Source organism: Diplotaxodon limnothrissa, linkage group LG20 (assembly GCF_057381915.1).
Source record: "Diplotaxodon limnothrissa isolate DT_005_m linkage group LG20, D_limnothrissa_male_GT1.1, whole genome shotgun sequence".
NCBI classification, from domain to species: Eukaryota; Metazoa; Chordata; class Actinopteri; order Cichliformes; family Cichlidae; genus Diplotaxodon; species Diplotaxodon limnothrissa.
The window spans coordinates 36,536,811-36,556,108 of NC_140615.1; the positions used below are offsets into that span (position 1 = coordinate 36,536,811).

The 19,298-nt window shown below is 38.3% G+C and overlaps 1 protein-coding gene across 1 annotated transcript in view; it reads left to right on the top strand.

The window, feature by feature from the left end:
• The first annotated feature begins 1,139 nt into the window (after nucleotides 1–1,139).
• LOC146611405 (suppressor of tumorigenicity 14 protein homolog) overlaps nucleotides 1,140–19,298 on the top strand; it is a 38,843-nt gene continuing 20,684 nt past the window's right edge. Inside the window, exons 1-3 of the mRNA XM_085345605.1 lie at nucleotides 1,140–1,909; nucleotides 17,279–17,364; nucleotides 18,389–18,519. Of these exons, the coding sequence (XP_085201731.1) occupies nucleotides 1,140–1,909; nucleotides 17,279–17,364; nucleotides 18,389–18,519 (987 nt within the window). The remainder of the gene's footprint in view (nucleotides 1,910–17,278; nucleotides 17,365–18,388; nucleotides 18,520–19,298) is intronic.

A 19,298-nucleotide genomic window follows, 5' to 3' on the forward strand; every position in this document is an offset into this window, starting at 1 on the left:
GTCAGTTTGGGGCAAGTTGTCTCATTAACTTTGGGGCAAGTCGTCACATGTGACAACTTGCCCCAGTACAAATAAATGCTCCAAAAAATTGATATTGTAATTCATTTGTATTTGTAATAAGGTTTTTGAAGAAAGGAAGGAGAGGCAGGAATTAAGGAAGGAAGGAAGAAAGTAAGATGGTTCGAAATTATCAACGAAAGACAGAGCGTGGCAGAACACCACCTGACATTATGTTAAAGGCAGTCAGGCAGGTAAAGATGCAGAACAAATCAATCAGAAGTACAGCAAAGGATTTTGACATAAATTACCGTACTCTAACTCGGTATTGTCAAAAGATTACCAGAGAAGAAATTGAAAGTCAGACAGCCATGCCAACAACAATGGTTGGTTATACAACGCCAAGGAAGATTTTTTCCCCTGATTTGGAAAAGCAGCTTGTTGAATATATTACTAGGTCAGCTGACATTTATTTTGGTCTGTCACCAAGTGAGGTCAGAAAGCTTGCCTACCAGTTTGCTGTGGCACACGAACTGAAGTTTGTGCCTTTGTGGGCAGAAAAAGAAAAGGCCAGCAAAGAGTGGTTTACAGGCTTTTTAAAGCAGCATACAACATTGTCACTGAGAAAGCCAGAAGCAACTAGCCTTGCCAGGGCAAGTAGCTTCAACAGAGAGAATGTCAATGCTTTCTTTGACAACTTAGAGAAAGTGTTATGCAAATATGAGTTTGGACCAGGAGACATTTGGAATGTTGATGAAACTGGGGTCACCACTGTACATAAACCAGACAAAGTGTTGGCCAGACGTGGATTCAAACAAGTAGGGTCATTGACCTCTGCTGAAAGGGGAACCCTTGTCACACTGGCCTGTGCTGTCTCAGCCATAGGGAATAGTTTACCTCCATACTTTATTTTCCCACGTGTCCACTTCCATGACCATTTCCTGATCAACGGGCCACCCGGCAGCAAAGGAGGGGCAAATTCCTCTGGATGGATGAAAGACACACACTTTGTTGACTTCCTGCAACATTTCAATGAACATACAAAGTGTTCAAAGGAGAAGCCCTGTTTACTCCTTTTGGACAACCACGAGTCTCATCTGTCCATTGATGGACTCAATTATGCCAAAGAAAATGGCATAATCATGCTGTCATTCCCACCCCACTGCTCACATCGGCTCCAACCATTAGACAGGTCTGTCTACGGGCCACTAAAGAGGCACATCAACAGCACGTGTGATGCCTGGATGAGGAACAACCCTGGGAAGACAATGTCTATTTATGACATTCCTGGGATTGTGGCAATTGCATATCCTCTGGCTGCAACCCCATTGAACATTCAGGCTGGTTTTAGGGTGGCTGGGATTCAACCTTACAACAGAAATGTATTTCTGGAAACCGAGTTTGCACCATCCTACATCACAGATCGCCCTATTCCGGACCCTGCCCTGCCAGGCTCCAGCACCAACTCTGCACTGCCAGGCCCCAGCACTACCTCTGCACTGCCAGGCCCCAGCACTACCTCTGCACTGCCAGGCCCCAGCACCAACTCTGCACTGCTAGGCCCCAGCACCAACTCTGAACTGCCAAGCTCCAGCACCATCTCTATCACGAGCTCACCCTTACCCAGCACTGCAATTACTGACAGCGGACTACCAACTCCAGAGGACATCCGGCCATATCCAAAAGCTGGCCGCCGAAAACCATCCAGCAAAGGAAGAAAACAACGCAAATCAGCAATTCTAACCGACACGCCAGTGAAGCAGCAACTAGAAAAAGAAAAGAATAAGGCTGAATCTAGCAAAAAGCTGTTTCAAAAGAGAGGGACGCGAGGGGGGAAAACATCTGGACCTATGAAGAACAACGCAGCTAAAAGAAGAAAAATAATTCAAGAGTCATCATCAGATGATGAAGAGTGCTTCTGCCTTGTCTGTGTGGAGCCATTTTCAAACAGTCGTCCAAAAGAGACCTGGGTAAAATGCGTAAAATGCAACTAATGGGCCCATGATGCTTGCACCTCAGGCCAGGCAATTTATGTGTGCCAGAATTGTGACTCTGAAGTTGAGTCTGATTAATCAGAAATAGGGCATCTGTTTTGTTCAGAGGATAAACATGTTAAGTAAAGCAAGTTATTTGCAGCATTCCATTCATTTATGATGGATTTATGTGCAAGCCAGAGAACATTTGAGTTTAAAGTTCAAACTAAAGTTTTCTTTCTACTTAATGTTTTGATTAAAATGTGTATTGGATTGAAATAATTGTTTTTTTCCAAATTCTCTTGGCATAATTGTTCAAATTTCCAGTTTTGGTTTGAATTTAACAATTAAAATCAATAATCACAATTAAGTATTCGTGTTCTTATTTTAAGATAATCTAGTGTGACAACTTACCTGCCGATGGGGCAAATTGTCACAAGTACACATTCTCCATTCAACAGTCTACAACTCCGTAATGAGATAAGATATGAAAATGTAATGAATACATCATATGTGCCCGAGACTTCCTTCTTTCATTTGGTGAAACATTTATTACGTTGTGATGTATGGTGCTCAGTAAGAGTTAGTCAGTGTGAAAAGTGTGACAACTTACCCCGCTCTCCCCTAACCATCATCACTGCAGAAGACGCCAGCTCAAGAGGAAGACAAGCACGTGAATAGCTTAAGTGCTTTCATAAACCATAGTAATATTAACATAAAGTGTAGTATGATAATATTACTAATGAAATGTTATAATAAAAATAACCTCACATTCACATAAACAGTTTAACCTGCTAGTAAGTGGTGTCAGTGTCTTCATCACAGTATGTGGGACACAGTTGATGACAGAGAGCGGCAGAGGTGGGACCAAGTCATTGTTTTGCAAGTCTCAAGTAAGTCTCAAGTCTTTATCCTCAAGTCTCAAGTCAAGTCTCAAGTAATGTCAGGCAAGTCAGAGTCGAGTCTCAAGTCACTGGTGTAAAAGTCCGAGTCAAGTCTCAAGTCTGAAACTTTGAATTTCAAGTCCTTTCGAGTCTTTAAAAAAAAAAAAAAAAAAAAGCATGTTGCAGTTATGCTAAATGTAAATATTAGACCATGTAATTTTAAAATCTGTGTTTTTCTCAACACATGACAAAATAGTGAACTTAGAAAATATACACAAATTGTAAAATTGCACCTCTATAAAATGCAGCTCAATTAAACCTAGCTCCAAGAATAATTTTCACCGACAGTTCTGAGATAAGCTGCATGTTATTCTTGGATGCGGTTGTAGGACCAGCTTTAAAATCGCATGACAAAAATATCATACACATTAAAAAAACTGCATCACCAACGTAGCCTGGACAACATTTGCTAGTTAGATGAAGTCAGCTATCTCATTGTAGCATATTTATATGCATATTTATAATCATACGGTTCTTGGAGTGAGTGCACACACTCATGAAGTTTAGTAACTTCCGGTCACTGTAACAAGCCCAGGTACAGTTTACCGACGGATGGGTGCAGGACCTTGAAATGCACCGTGTAGAACGAAAGACCATCGTACGTATCATAAGTTTACCAGTCTCACAAATTGTCGTCATAAATACACATTCGTTAACCGTTTATTAATAGGACCTTTGAGCTCAACGGTAATTAATTAGTAGTGGAAATAATTTCTGGTACGCATCACAGAAATGTAGCAGTGACAACAATATTGTATGCTGTAATCGTACTGGGCAATTAGTGATACAAAAAACCTGTTTTATCCTGTGAATAAAAGTATATGTTTTTGTCAATGTACCATAATAACAGAAGCGAAACGCAATATTGTGTCAGGACAATTCACTATTTATGCACAATAAATAAAGGAGCATAGCGCGACAATTTCTGTTCAGCGCCAGACTTGCTTGTAACCTATATCACCAGTTATGTTATGAAAATGACGCATTAACTACAACAGCAGACTGACCTTCGTGTAAATGCTTGGAGCAGACTAACCTGTGAGCTGGAGTGTTCTAGGACGTTATATTTGATCTTTGAATGGCTGCAATCCAGGACACCCGTCGCGTCTTTGTTACTTCGGAAACATGAACAATTTCTCTTCAACGACGTAATCCGATAACAACCGATCTCTTTACCCGTCGGCTTCCCGTGGCTGTCATGCGACCGGCTATTGCAGTTAATAATACAACAGCTTCTTGACATTTTTGTGTTTCTTTTTATCGCTGTATAACTGATTTTAATTGAAAGCCTAGTACTGCTTGCCACGAGTTCCCAGAATCCTTTGCGGTTCTACCCGTGAATGACGTCACATTTTCAATCTCTATATAATATGCATGTTAAATTTTATATTTGGGGTAAAATATCAAGTCTTTTCAAGTAAACCGGTTCAAGTCCAATTCAAGTCCCAAGTCATTGGTGTAAAAGTCCAAGTCAAGTCACAAGTCTTAGAACATTTTTTCAAGTCAAGTCTAAAGTCATAAAATTAATGACTCGAGTCTGACTCGAGTCCAAGTCATGTGACTCGAGTCCACACCTCTGGAGAGCGGTACAGTACATGCTTCCTGTCTCGTGGTTGCACTGCACTACAGACTAGTCAAAAGTCATCAGTGTCTGAACATGGCCAGTAAACAGTTTAGTAATGCTGGTATCATTTACAAACTGGGAGGGGAAGTTTGTAGTGACCAACATCACTGTCTCCTCCAGTGGTGATAGGCCGAGTGTTCAGATGTAATTTAATACTATTACTTGAGTACTTTCCTGTGCAAAATGAATATGTTTGTATTTTAAGCATCTCTGTGTTGTTCTACTTTTAACTTGTACTCTGGATGGCTGTACTGTATTTGGAGGCCAGTATTTTACTTTGCTTTAGTTCAAAGCTTTGATTACTTACTATTTTACATATTTCATAATGGGTAAAATGATTGAAATCATCTCTAGCTGATAGACATAAAAATCTATTGCATAATATTCTGCCTTTTCTTATTGCTTAAAGTGAATTATGACTTTTAATAAATACTTAGCAGGTAATAAATAAATTATTTAATAAATAAAAGCAGGTAAAATTAGTTATTCAATTAAAAAACATGTTTAAACTCTTGTTCAACCCATTTTAATTCATCTACATAAAAGAACAAATCTTCACTTGATCCTGAAAATCATGTTGGTGTTTCTACATAAATGGTCCACACTGTTTCCACACTGCTTTATTCTTTTCTTTTTTCTTTCTTTTTTTCTTTTTTTAATTCAGATGGCCCATTTAAAAAAAAAAACAACATTGATATATCTCTGACCTACATAATGAGTGAGTCACTTTGATGGATTTAGCAGAAATGACAAATGTGTCAAGTACTGGTAAGGTGCTGGTGTGGTTCCCATGAGTTTGGTTGAAGGCAAATGAGCTATAATGCAGATCAAACCACAAGCAACTGCAATGGAAATTCAAAGAAAAAGAAAACTGGTTTCATGCTGGAAACCACAGTTGTTCACAGGTGTCAGGCTGCAGGCTATTTGTTTCCTCAGTAAATTCTCACCTTTTATCAAACATGCAGTCACAACGAATCATGTAGTGATCCAGTCTGTTAAAATACCGCCATCTATTCTCTGCATCATGTCCCATCATGTCTTATTTGAAAATGATTTTGTGTGGATGTGCAGACCACCGTTTATATATGACTCGGCCTGCGGTTGTCCTATTTCTCTGCATGGGATGAATCTATCAGAGGTTCTGGAATTACACATGTTTAGAATTTTCAAGTCTCTCTATTTTCTTTTTATTATATATTATATCGTGGCTCAAGAGTTGGGAGTTCGCCTTGTAATCGGAAGGTTGCCGGTTCCAGCCCCGGCTTGGACAGTCTCGGTCGTTGTGTCCTTGGGCAAGACACTTCACCCGTTGCCTACTGGTGGTGGTCAGAGGGCCCGGTGGCGCCAGTGTCCGGCAGCCTCGCCTCTGTCAGTGCGCCCCAGGGTGGCTGTGGCTACAATGTAGCTGCCATCACCAGTGTGTGAATGTGTGTGTGAATGGGTGGATGACTGGATATGTAAAGCGCTTTGGGGTCCTTTGGGACTAGTAAAGCGCCTATATAAATACAGGCCATTTACCATATGAAATTTTATCGGTCTGCTGTGGTCTGTATCTAAGGTAATCAATGGACACAGTTGATGAGGTAACATTTACTTCTCAAACTCTGTTTGATAATGAGGATGACGACCATTATAGATATAATTAGGCAAAGAAAAGGGAAATTAACTTTTTCAGTTATATACATAGATATATAAAACAAATACCAAAAATTCAGTAGATGTAAAAGCCAAATCTTTGTCTCGGTCAATGTAACAGTGAGAGCTGGGGGTGTGTGACTGGGAGGAACTGCTGGGCCAATCTAAACCCAAGTGGTGTTCTGTTATTAGATTTGTTAGACTGTGCTAATCATGATTTATGCAAATGTCAGCATAAATGCACTTGGCTACAGGACATCAAAGGTTGTAGTGAGGCTTTACTTTGAGCAGAGGCTCAGTCCAACAAACAGCATTCCAACACTAAGTGTGAGCGGGTCATGTTCTTCATCTCCATTTCTCTGGCTGCTGTACTGAGTTGTGGCCATTTCTACTTTAGTGAGTTGGAATGTTTTTGGATGTTTTATACCTCATGAAGGTGAGTTGGAACAAAACACTGAGACTATAGTGATAAGTAAGTCAATGTGCAGAGTTTTTTTCTTCCTATGCATCTCTCACACATTCAGGAGTGCAGAGATTTTGAATCGGTTGTCCTCTTCACTTATTTAAATAGTTAAGACAAATTCACAACAACAGTCAACTGATGTGTTTTATATTGTAAGGCAAAGACCAACGATAATGCAGAGAAAACCACAACAATCAGTCGACCCCATGAGCAAACACTTGGTGACAGTGTCAGTAAAAATCATCCATTTTAACAGAAGGAACCTTCGGCGAAACCAGGCTCAGAGAGGCGCAACCATCTGCTCTGATGGGTGAGGGGTGAGGGGAGGAAGAAAGGACAAAAGCAACACACCCAGAGATCAAAATTATTTTTAATCATTATCAATGATTAATTATTTAATACAAACTGCATCATAGTAAGCCACCAGCAGCCTAGGTCTATTGCAGCAGAACTAAGAGAGGGTTAATGGACACCTGATCCAGGCCTGACTATAAGATTTATCAAAAAGGAAAGTTTGAAGCCTAATTTTAAATGTAGAGATCCAAGGTCTCCCGAATCCAAACTGGAAGCTGGTTCCACAGAAGAGGGGCCTGAAAACTGAAGGCTCTCCCTCCCACTCTACTTTTAAATACTCTAGGAACAACAAGTTCAACAAGATAATACAGGAGATATAATAATGGATTGGATTTATACAGCGCTTTTCAAGGCACCCAAAGCGCTTTACAATTCCACTATTCATTCACTCTCGCATTTACACACTGGTGGAGGAAAGCTACGGTTGTAGCCACAGCTACCCTGGGGCAGACTGACAGAAGCGGCCCCTTTCGGCCCGCCAGTAGGCGGTAGGGTAAAGTGTCTTGCCCAAGGACACAACGACCAGGACAGAGAGCCTCTGTTGGGAAGTGCATCTGTAACCTTCCGGTTACAGATGCGCTTCCCAACCCCCTGAGCCACGGTCGCCCACATATGGGATATATGCTCTCTCTCTGTGGTCCCTGTCAGGACTCTTGCTGCAGCATTTTGGATCAGACTTTACTGTATCTGGACGGTTTCACTGATATTTGCATTGATTTGTTTCTTTCTCCCTTCATGTAGTTATTTTTATTTTCTCTCTTCCACACCAAACATGAACACCAAGTCTTAAGTCTCACACCAGTACTACAGACAACAGTAAATGAATGCACATCTCACTACGATTCATGTTTCGTGTTTTGTTTTTTTTGTTTGTTAGTTTTTTACACTAGCAGTGGTGGGTGGTGAGAATGTGTCAACTGAAGTCACACCCCGAAGAAAGACTTGGTTTCCTGTTGGTTCAGATGTATCAGGATCAAAGTGACTTAGTTCTGTAGATTACAACCTGCCATATGTGCAGAGTTTTAAACATCTGCTGAAGTTTTCTAAAACAAGGAGCTACATCTACACCTGTCAGCCACACAAACACCTCTGAGCTGTAAAATAAGTCAAAGGTGAGTTGTTGATGTTTTTGTCTCAATGCATACAATTATATTCATTTTGTACATGCAGTCAACTAATCTGATGTTTAACATGATTAAACCTGCTAATGTTCTTCAGCAATCTATTCTGACTCTCTCTGAATGGTACAGTTACCTTTAAAGTATTTTCATGACTTGGTGCCTCTTGTACCTTTGACTGATGGTTCTAATGTACCTGTTGGTCTTTGAATGATGTGTCAGTAAAACAGTATATGGTGCACAAATGAAACTGAAGCGCTACAGAGGTCAGAGATGCAACAGGCACAAGATTTGAAAAAAAGGTGTTATGGTGGTGCAGTGGTTAGCACCGCTGCCTCATATTAACAAGGTTACTAGTTAAACTAGTGATTCTAAATCAGCTTTGGCTGTAAAATGTTCTAGAAGCATAAACATAAAAGAGCTTCATGAAGGTATTGTTAAAACTGCTCTGAGTGGGCAGTAAAGCTAGAGAAATATTCTGTATTTATGCTATATATACAAATGAGTATATTAAAGTTTCACCTGCATGGACAATCACCCACAATGTAGCTCATTCTGAGATTAAAACTAGACCATTCAACAGGGGGAAATTATGACGACCGCCGAGCAGCCATTTGCCCCCCTCCCCCAGTTTGTGATTTGAAAGCACAAACTAGTTTTCAAAGTGTTAATTAATACTGAACTTATATTTATTGTTATAAATGGAAAGTAATAGGATGTTTTTGACGATACAGCAGTGAGAGGTTCAGAACGTTCATGCCACTTTTCATTTTTGATAAAAATATATTTAAATCATTGTGGCTGCTATGTTGTCATGTCTTTAGTAAAACAGGACTTGATGTGGTCTTTTTCCAATAACAAGTGTTGTAAATTCTAAAAGATAGACGTTCCCTCCTCTGAAACATTAAGGACTCACATTAACATCCTTTTAATAATGTCAGATAGCTTGTTCTAAATGTATCCACAGTCCTAAATTTGCTATAGATACTTATGAGGGAATTCTTGGCACAGGTCAGAATTGACCTAAACTGTGCAATATTGTGTATAGGCAGAAAATATGAACTGTATGTAAGTTTCAAACAAAAGCTTTGTGAGCCTCTGCACCATGCATGCCTTCATTCCCTCAAATCCTAAATTCGGACATCCAATTAAGGCGAGCAGCATGTTCTATTCAAATAAATTGCTACAGGTATAAAACGAAGTGTAATTTAGTGCAGTAATTACTCCTGGCTCATAATTTTTTGTATGACAGATTTATACTAAATTATGTTAACTCTGGTTTACTGTATAATACTTTCCTGCTTTGTTTATTGTACATTTAAAATGCTGTAAAAAATATAAAAAAGCCGAAATTATTGGCTTTTTTGACATGCCTGTATTTAGAATCTTTTATGAAACAGTTCCTACGTGTATACAGGAAGGCTCATAATGTGTTGAATTAAGACACTAATTTTGTAGTTTTGCCTCTGTACACCACCTCAGCAGATTTTAAATGAAGCAGTTAAGATGTGATTAAAGTAAAAATAAGCTTAAATTCAAAAGCTTTTAATAAATACAAGTTCTTAGTAAATTATAAGGAATAACAACCGTTTTTATAAACAGAGTAACAAAATTAACAAACATAGTTTTTAAATATAAGCATTGTTTTTAATACTTGGATGAATATCATTTGCAGTCGATGACTTCCTGAAGTCTAGAAGCCATGAATATCACAAAACAGGCCTACGCCTTGATTTAAAAATGAGGATAATATATTATTAAAAAAACAAACAACAATAGTAGCTGAATTAAAAGGTTTGAGCACCACGGTCAACTGCCAATATCTAGAGTATCAATGTAAATATTACAAAACGCATTAAACTTTCTAAATTCAGTCAGTTATGGGATGTTTCATACATGCTACCCTGAAAATGGTGTAACCGGCACCTGCTCAACTTCCCTGTTTGATTAAACCACACAGCAGGAGTGGGCATCCTCTCTAATCAAGGCTTTCCACGTCAATGTGCAAAAGGATTGAAACACTTCCTAATACAGAACACTACCCAGCTAACAGGGGAGCACTGAGGGAACATTGTCCCACGTTACATTCAGGTAAATTTTCAATTAAAAAAACAGACGTTCTGAGAAATTTCACCGTTTACAGCGCTTCTCCCACTCACAGCCACCTTCCAGCTGTTTCTGCTCCCAGGAAATTTAGCTGTGTTAAGTTACCAGGATCACCATTACAGACTAAATGCCTTATCCAGGGGCGGATCTAGAGAAATTTTCTTAGGGTGGCATGAGGGTGCCAGCATCATGAGGGAAGTCAAATAGGGTGTCTTTTTTTTTCAAACACATATGCAGGTGGTTGCATATGGTTAAAATGATTCAATTACAGTAAGCATACACGTTTTTCATATAAATATAGTCTATAACTGAATTATTTTCTGTAGCCCATATAATTAAACACTTTAGTTACATAACACATGCAAATTTTGATTTTATGTACTGTATAGCCCAGCGGTCTCCAACCTTTTTCGCGCCACGGACCGGTTCATGCCCGACAATATTTTCACGGACCAGCCTTTAAGGTGTCGCGGATAAATACAACAAAATAAAACTAGTTCCGGTACCGTAAAAAAGAAGATTTATTCACACGTGAAAAGACCCAGGAAAACCGAGTAAACGATAAAAACGATAACAAAATAACGCTGAAAACCGATAAAAACCCTGAAAACTATACATTTCACACCTGAGCCTCAACTCTCGCGGCCCGGTACCAAACGACTCACAGACCGGTACCGGTCCGAGGCCCGGGGGTTGGGGACCGCTGGTATAGCCTATATAATAAATGACTAAATATGTAGCCCAATAAGTATAAAATCCAGAAAGCAACAGAACATGGGGTGGTTGCTTTACAAACACAGTTCTAACTTCAGTTTCACACTGTTTTTGTTAGAAAAAAAACAAATTGTACATGCTTAAATTTACACAAAATGTCAGAAATCTGCAGCGTCATGAACAAAAATCTAAACCTAACTTTTCATGACTAACTTTGTTAGGTTAACCCTCTGAGATACAAAATAACAAAATATAAATGGACATTTTTGACTCCTTTTGATTTTACATTTGTATTTCACCCTCAAATTGTTTCATTGTATTTATTTTTTTCCTGCCTTGTTTTCCTGCATCATTCTTTTCAGCTCAACCTCTTGTGTCTGAATTTAGTTGTTTTTTTCATTGACATACTGTATTAACACAACTGATCTGAAATCACACAAAAAACATAAAATCCTAGTAGTTATTTTTTTACTGTCAAAACCACAGACATGTTAAGTAAATAATTTTTATAACTTGAAATGCAAATATAAATTGTACATTTTGAAAACTTGTGCACACATTTTGTAAACATATACAACTTTATCTGAAAATGCAGCCAATACAGCTGGCATTTTTAAAATTTGGCACAACCATTTAAAAATACTACTAAAACTAAAATGAGAGAACAATCAGGTGTCACAATAAGATGCTCCACAAACTTCTTGTGCCAGTAAAAAAAATTGTCCGCCACAAGACAGAGGAGAACAGCACAAGGACAAACCTAACACTATGCAATAAATTCAGTTTTAGAATTTAGATTCACTGTAAACTGTAACTGCACTCAAAGTGTTAATGCTATCTTATTTTAACAAACAACACTGTCATATGCAAAACTAGGGTGGCACCCCATGCCACCCTTCTAGATCCGCCCCTGACCTTATCTAATACCTTAAAAACACGTGGTTTCACACATCTTGCTACATTTTTACAATTAATTTGTCATCTTAATTTGTTGATTATTGTTGCGGCAGACATTCGCACCTTTTGATTAATTTATTTATTAAACATTTTTTTCCTTTAGCAAGTTCCACTGTTGCATATGTGAGGCACTGTTTAAATTCTCTACAAGCACAAAGATTGTGGAGTACATACATCATTAAGCACTCTCAGCACACTACTCGCTTAACAAGTATGCTTCTCAGAAGTGGAAGAGAAGCTTAATTACAAAGAAAGAAAAGAAAGAAAACGGGGATTTCCAACACTGGTCATACCAAATCAAAAACACTGCAGTTTCCTGCCTTCATGACACATTTACACAGTGAAATTTGTACTTCTGTGGTTCCTCTACATTGACTGGAGGAAGAACCTGAGCCGGGACAAATGATGGCAAAAGATGGCACTTGGAACAAAAAATAATGACGTCACAGTTACCTACAGTCACCTTGTGGTTAGCCAGAGAACCAACGTCATCTATAAGAAAGACAAAGGGAAATTTGTTGAAACAAAACATTTTTACAGAAAAGTAGTTTTACTATTTTCAGGTCATTAAAGTCTGTGGTTGAAACAGATATTTCTAATGTTTGTCAGTGACTCAATCCCAGCAGATTCATAAACCCTTTCTTAATAATATAGCTGCTTTATCCTGACTACCAGGAAAAAAAATGTTGTCCAATCAAAAAAAAATTTAAATCCCCCAATGTTTGTAAGGTAATTAGAAGACTGAAAAAAATTTTTGGGAAAAAAAAGTTTACATTTTTTAGATATCACACGTCCACTGCAGAGGACATTGGAAGGCCGAACGTGTAAAAATGAACTTTGATGGCAAACATTTTCTTCAACTCTTCACCAAGGAGAAGTTTGAACTCAAGGAACTGTAGTGGTTTCTTCCCCCAAAACTGCAAGTCACTGCTATACTGAAGCCACGAGTTGGTGATTGCCAGATCAAAAAGTAGAAAACTGCACATACTGTCAATTTCTGAGTGTGAGAGACCATCCTGTAGAATCTCAACATTCAATATGGTCCATGTCACCTATATTGGTAGTGTACTCAGCAATTGCCAGTGGACTTGGCACATGGACAAACCTTTTGTTTTTCTTAGACCATCTTGTGCATCTGTCCTGAGGTTGATTGCCATAGGCAGAGGATGCCATGACAACTGTCCAACCACTTAATGACAGCAAGTTCAGGTCTGAGTACCATCCCTGATGCTCCTCCTTCTTTCTTCTTCAAGGGCTTATTCCCTATGATCTTCTTCATCAGACAACTCAAGATCTGGGTTTCCCTCATCAAACTGCAATAAGTTTCTTTCTGCTTCTAAAAAGGACTCCTTTTCTGGTCATTTAAAAAAACAGAACAAAATGGAAGAAATGACTACAAATGTCCACTATGGAGGCCATTTTTTAAACACTTCAATACTATACTAAAATGAAGTTAGAATTAAGCATACTATGTTTTAATGTGTTATTAAGAGACTTGTTTAAAATATGCTAACAACATTTATAGCTAAAAATTGCTCAATAAGAAGTTTTATGCACTTACTTTTCTTCTTCCCATAAAATGTGCTTGCAGCGATGGCTGCCATGTTCCTTAATGAAAAAACTAAAGTTCCCAAAGCTCCACCCCTTCACATTTGGTATCATTGGAAAGCCCTAAATGTCCTCTGTAGATACCAAAAGGAGGCAATTCTGTAGTATGCAGTGCATGGGAGATATTCAGGTTTAGAAAGGTGCTCTACAGAGGACAAATTTGCATTGCTGGTAGTCAGGAGAGGTTGGATGGTTTCCAGAGACGTGTCCCAATTCTATCCAACCGAACACAAACTCTAAATAAATGCAGGTGCAGTATTTTTATAGAATAAAGGAATGTATTTGTCAGTAGCAGGTAATCATATGTAGCACTGATCACATGACTAATCAGCCTATAATAGTTATTACGCAAAAACTATTTAAATGCACATGTCAGTAGCATAGTGTTGCTGTGACAATGAGGAAGAAGAGTAGCCCTTTATTTTCATTGTACATGTAAAACAAATTTATGGGTGCTCCGAGGGAACTGTGCAGGAATAAAACATAAATAGTAAGACAGAAATATATACAATCAAGACCAGTATATACAAACTAGAGCCTGCTGCTTAACTCAAAGAATGATTGAAATTTCCTACTCCAGGGTGGGTAGGAAGATATATTAAACACAGCAAACTATATCGCACAACATCCAGGTGCGAGTGGTTGCTGGATGAGAATGGTTGTAGCTGGATCTCTGCAGTGCTGCTCCCACACTGACAGAAGTAATGGACAAGTAGGATGTTCTGTGCTTCAAACGAAGAAATATTGAAATCTTTCAATCAAATGAGCCATTTTAAAACACAAGATTATTTCGTAGCATTATTACATTTATCTCTTATATTTGCATATTTATTTATTATTTTTTCTCTTTCAGTAAGTTTCCAGAATCATTTCAGTTTTTATTATTAAAAACATTTGACTTTAGTTTGCTTTTAGTTTTAGTATTAGTTATATTTTTCATACGTTTTGTTTTTTGTCAGAAGCAAATATCTGAGCTGATCTTGAGTAGTGGCCGTGCGCGGTCTCTTATCTGCATCTCTTTTTGGACCTCAGCTTCTTTCAGATCATCTGGCTCATTCTCAAACCCTCATAAACCGCATGCACTTATGCATGTGTTGTACTGCTCGCTTTCCATGCTGTACTTTGTTTAGAAATTATTCTGGTGTTTCCACTTTGACTGTTTGTGGTTTACTGATATGCGTCACATTTTGTGAAATGCTTGAATTCAGATGCTGAGGTTTTGTGTGTTTCAGTTCAGTTGGTTTCTTGAGTTGGTCAGGTGTTTTCCAAAGACCTGATTACAGATTTATCCAGGTCTGTTGGTATGGATAGCAGTGGTCCTCTTTATTGAATGCAAAATTGATATTAAAAATCCACCGTATTACCAGGTGGACATACTAGCCTGTATTAGAGGTTCTGTACAAAGGACTTTTAGGTGACTGTTAAGATTTAGTGCTGTATGAATAACATTGAACCGAATATAACTGCACAGGCATTTAAAGGATGCATGTGGTTCCTCCTCTCAGCTGTTTATACACCAGGAAATAGTCTGTGCACAGTCTTATAGTCTTTCTCATAAAGGATTCCAATGAGTTGCCTGTTGTTGGCAGTCACCGATGAATATCACTATAGTTTACTTTAAAAATGACAATTTCCCAAATAGTTGTTAAACTTTTCCCCCATCTTGCTTAGCTGTAACAATTTTTTAGAATAGGTAAAAGAAAAATGGCTCATTTCTTCTACTTTCCATTCAAAAATGTGCAAATGATGGTTATGACATGAACCTTTCCTCTCTTGCTTCACAGGATTAAACAAAGGAGGTAAACTAATCCCTGTGTGTCACCATCCTGGGTTACTTGACCCAGTGTTTTGAGTTTTCTTGTTTTTTGATGTCATTTTGTATTATGTTTCATGTTTAAGTCCTCTTTGGTAGTCTTAAGTTCATTCTCTAGTGTCTAGGTCTCTAGTGCAGAGGGGGGAGGGGCCGTGGTTACGCTCGCAGTAGCACAGGAACAGAGTGGGAGTTAAAGAGAGAGAAAGAGAGCAGGGACAACAACGTCACATCAGAAGAGTATAGTAATCATCCACAACTATTTTCATTTGTGGATGATAAAGCATTCAGAAAGTTTATTCATGCAGTGAATCCTATGTATGTAATTCCAAGCAGGAAAACACTCTCCCAAAAAATCATCCCAGGCCTATGTGACAGAGAATGTGCATCTTCTTTGCATCTTTTCATTTATATTTTATTGTGTTGTGGTTTGCAGTGTTTTGTGTTGTTTTGAAGTTTGTACGTGCTTTGTCTGTAGGGGCCACCGTAAATATACTTGTATTTATTCACTCCACATAAAATGTAATAAATAAATTATAAAATATAAAAACCAAGTATTTACATTTCAACTTTTAACTATTTCAATTTTCAGCTTTTTCCTTTTAAACAAATTTAAAGTGAAACAACACAAAACACTGCAAACCACAACACAATTAAATATAAATTAAAGTGTGAGAGTGTTTTCCTGCTTGGAATTGCATACATAGGATTCACTGCATGAATAAACCTTCTGAATTCTTTATCATTTGCAGCTGAAAATAATTGTGGATGATCAACACGGACGATTACTATACCTTTCTAATGTGACTATGTTGTCTCTGGTTGTTGTCCCTGGCTCTCTTTCTCTCTGTGTTTTGTCTCCAGGGGCCACCGTTTAGATTTATATGTTTGTTTTTACATTAGTAATAATAATGGATTGTATTCATAAAGCGCTTTTCGAGACCCTCAAAGTGCTTTACAATGCCACTATTCATTCACTCTCACATTCACACACTGGTGGAGGCAGCTACAGTTGCAGCCACAGCTGCCCTGGGGCAGACTGACAGAAGCGAGGCTGCCATATCGCGCCATCGACCCCTCTGGCAAACACCAGTAGGCGGCAGATAAAGTGTCTTGCCCAAGGACACAATGACCAAGACAGACAGAGCTGGGGATCGAACCAGCAACCTTCTGGTTACAAGATAAGCTTCCCAACCCGGAATTCCTTTTGTGCATAATTTCATATTGTTGTTGATAATAAATTAATTAAAGCAACAAAACAACCTGAAGAGCCGGTTGGGAGCCGAAAGAGCCGGCTCTCTAAAAAGTCAGAATATAAATCATATTAAAGGCAGAACTACAGTCAGTGGCATATGCAGACACTTTAGAACAAAGTGCATCGTTGTGGAGATGGCACCACCTGTGCTGTGATTTCTTCTACAGGCGTTATAAAGCACAGCACAGTGTCTCAGTCAACAAAGAACTAAATGCATCTGTGCTGGGCTGCAGTGGGTTCCTCTGCAAATGTTCTGAAAAGAAATGCAGACATGCAGCCCGACCCTATAGCTGTGTTAGACAGATATGTGTGCATAGTCTTGAAAACCTGTTAACATTCTGTCATCATTGATGCTACACTTTACTTCATCTAAAATTTCAAGGCACTCCTCAAATATCTTTTTCTTGTTGTTGTTGTGGTCAGTGTCCCTTTAAAGGCTTCCTTTCGTAGTTCATATTTGTCATAGCTTAAATGTTTTAATAGCCAAATCTTGTATGTGTTCCTTTAAATATCCTTGCAGCACTCTGTGGCTGATAAAGTCCTTGTGTGCCGTCTTCAGTTCTGCAGTGTCTGCGTGTCATTGTCTTCCTCATAATACCATTTTTTGTATTTCAGTGGAATATTTTTTAGTCTGTAACAACTGATAAACTCTAACAGTGGTCTCCCTCTCTGTCTACAGTTACATAAACTGTAACTGTTTACGTAACTTCATCTCTGCAGGATGAAGGTGTGGATAGGAGTCACCCTGCTGATAGCAGTCGCTATTCTGCTTGTGATGAGTCAACTGCTGCCCTGGCCCTTTCACTGTAAGCTGCCTTTATACAACATAATACAATACAACTTTATTTATATAGCACATTTAAAAAACCAACAGTACACCAACGCCCTTTACAATAGAAACAGGGAAATTAAGACATGATTAAATAAAATGCTCTTTAACAAAGTACCACATATCTCAGCAGGTTGAAGGCACTAATTACACTACAATAAAAGGGAATATAAGAACAAACTTACTAAGAACAGATATATATATATAACTAAAAGATAAGTAAATAGATAAAAATGGAGCCAAATATAAAATAAGGACACTAACTAGAATTTGAACTTTGCTGTTGTGTGCAGTCCTTTCAGATTCATTTTGCAGAGCTGGCATTTGTGACCCCATAACTAAAAAGTGACAGCAGTCAAGTCAGGTTAAGACCCAGCAATTCATTTTTGTCTTCTGTGTAGGACATGAATCCGAGACCTCTATGTCATTCACCTTTTACACAATCTATTTCAGTCCTATCGTACTGTCAAGAGGACATGCTGGGTTTTCTATCAATGCCACATTTGTGGGGGTTACAGAGAACATGAACCTTCTTTCCAGGATGATGGGAGAACTGTAAATAAAGGATGGCTCGTTCTGTAATCAGTCTACTGCTGACTATAAGCTAATGGCAAAACAATTCCCCACTGCAGCCAGTTTTGATAACACATTCATTTCTCTATTTGCTATATAATTGCAGTTCTTCAAACTATCACAAGTCATGATGGAGGCTGTGTTTCAATATTAAGTATTCTAATATTTGTGTATGTGCTGTATTATGGTCTGTGTGTTACTTTCCCACAAATATTTTGTATTAGTTCCTGTTAATATAAAGTGAAACTTGCTGCAGTTGAAGGTTTTGGTATAACTCGGGTAACTTTTCTGAAAAACATGCTTTCACAGCTAACTGTGACATTTTTTATCTAAGTGTTCAAAAATGAACTTTTTCAATTTAGTTGAGTAAATTTTGAAAAAATTCCAGGTTGTGTATAAAATATTTTAAACATTTTGTGTGTCTTTAGTACACAACAATGACACGGTGCAGAGAATTTACATCGGCTCCATGGGAATCAGCAACCAGCGATTCCTGCCAGAGCATGAAGATCCCAGCAGCTCAGAGTTTACTCAGCTGGCCGCTCAAGTCAGCCAACAGGTGAGACCTAACAGACTCACAGCATATATGCTTTATGACACGTTATGGACTTTATGATGATTCCAGTTTTTATCTTGTGAAGAAAGAATTATTCAGGAAACAAAGAAGAGTAGTATGAAATATACACACCTGTCATAAAAGTGAGAAAGAGCAGCATCACAAAGTGCTTTAATGCAGACGGTTTCCTTTTCAGTGAGTTCTTTATATTTGACCATTTTGAACAACAGTGAGGAATTTCCAACTGAATTGACATTTTTATACCCAAATTTGAGGCAGCACACTGTCACAAGTCAGAAATTAATCAAGCATAACATTCAACCACTAAAACACCAACAAAAGTAAATAACAGTAATTTAGCATCTCAATGACATAAAAAATGGCATTAAGATGAAAAAATATAGAATTTTTGTCACAGAGCCTGCTGATACTGGTTGACTAACCATGGGGGAAACATAAAAAATAATTTGGGTAATTACCGATGCTGCTAATTCGGGGCAACTGCGGCATAAACCTTAGGGTGGATGGTGGCCGAATAAATTTGTTAAGCACTATAAAAGCATTTATTGTGAGATTACAACAATCCTAAAGTTCTATTCGCATACAGTTTCATAAATTGGCCTGTAAAATCAACTCTAAGAAATTCAAAAAGTCTTGAGTTCTAAGTCTCTGTTGTGACATTTGGGTCAGAATTTGGTGTAAAACAACAGGAAACCATGACTCCATCATCCCTTCTGTCAACACTTCAGGCTGCTGGTGCTATAATGATGTGGGGGATATTT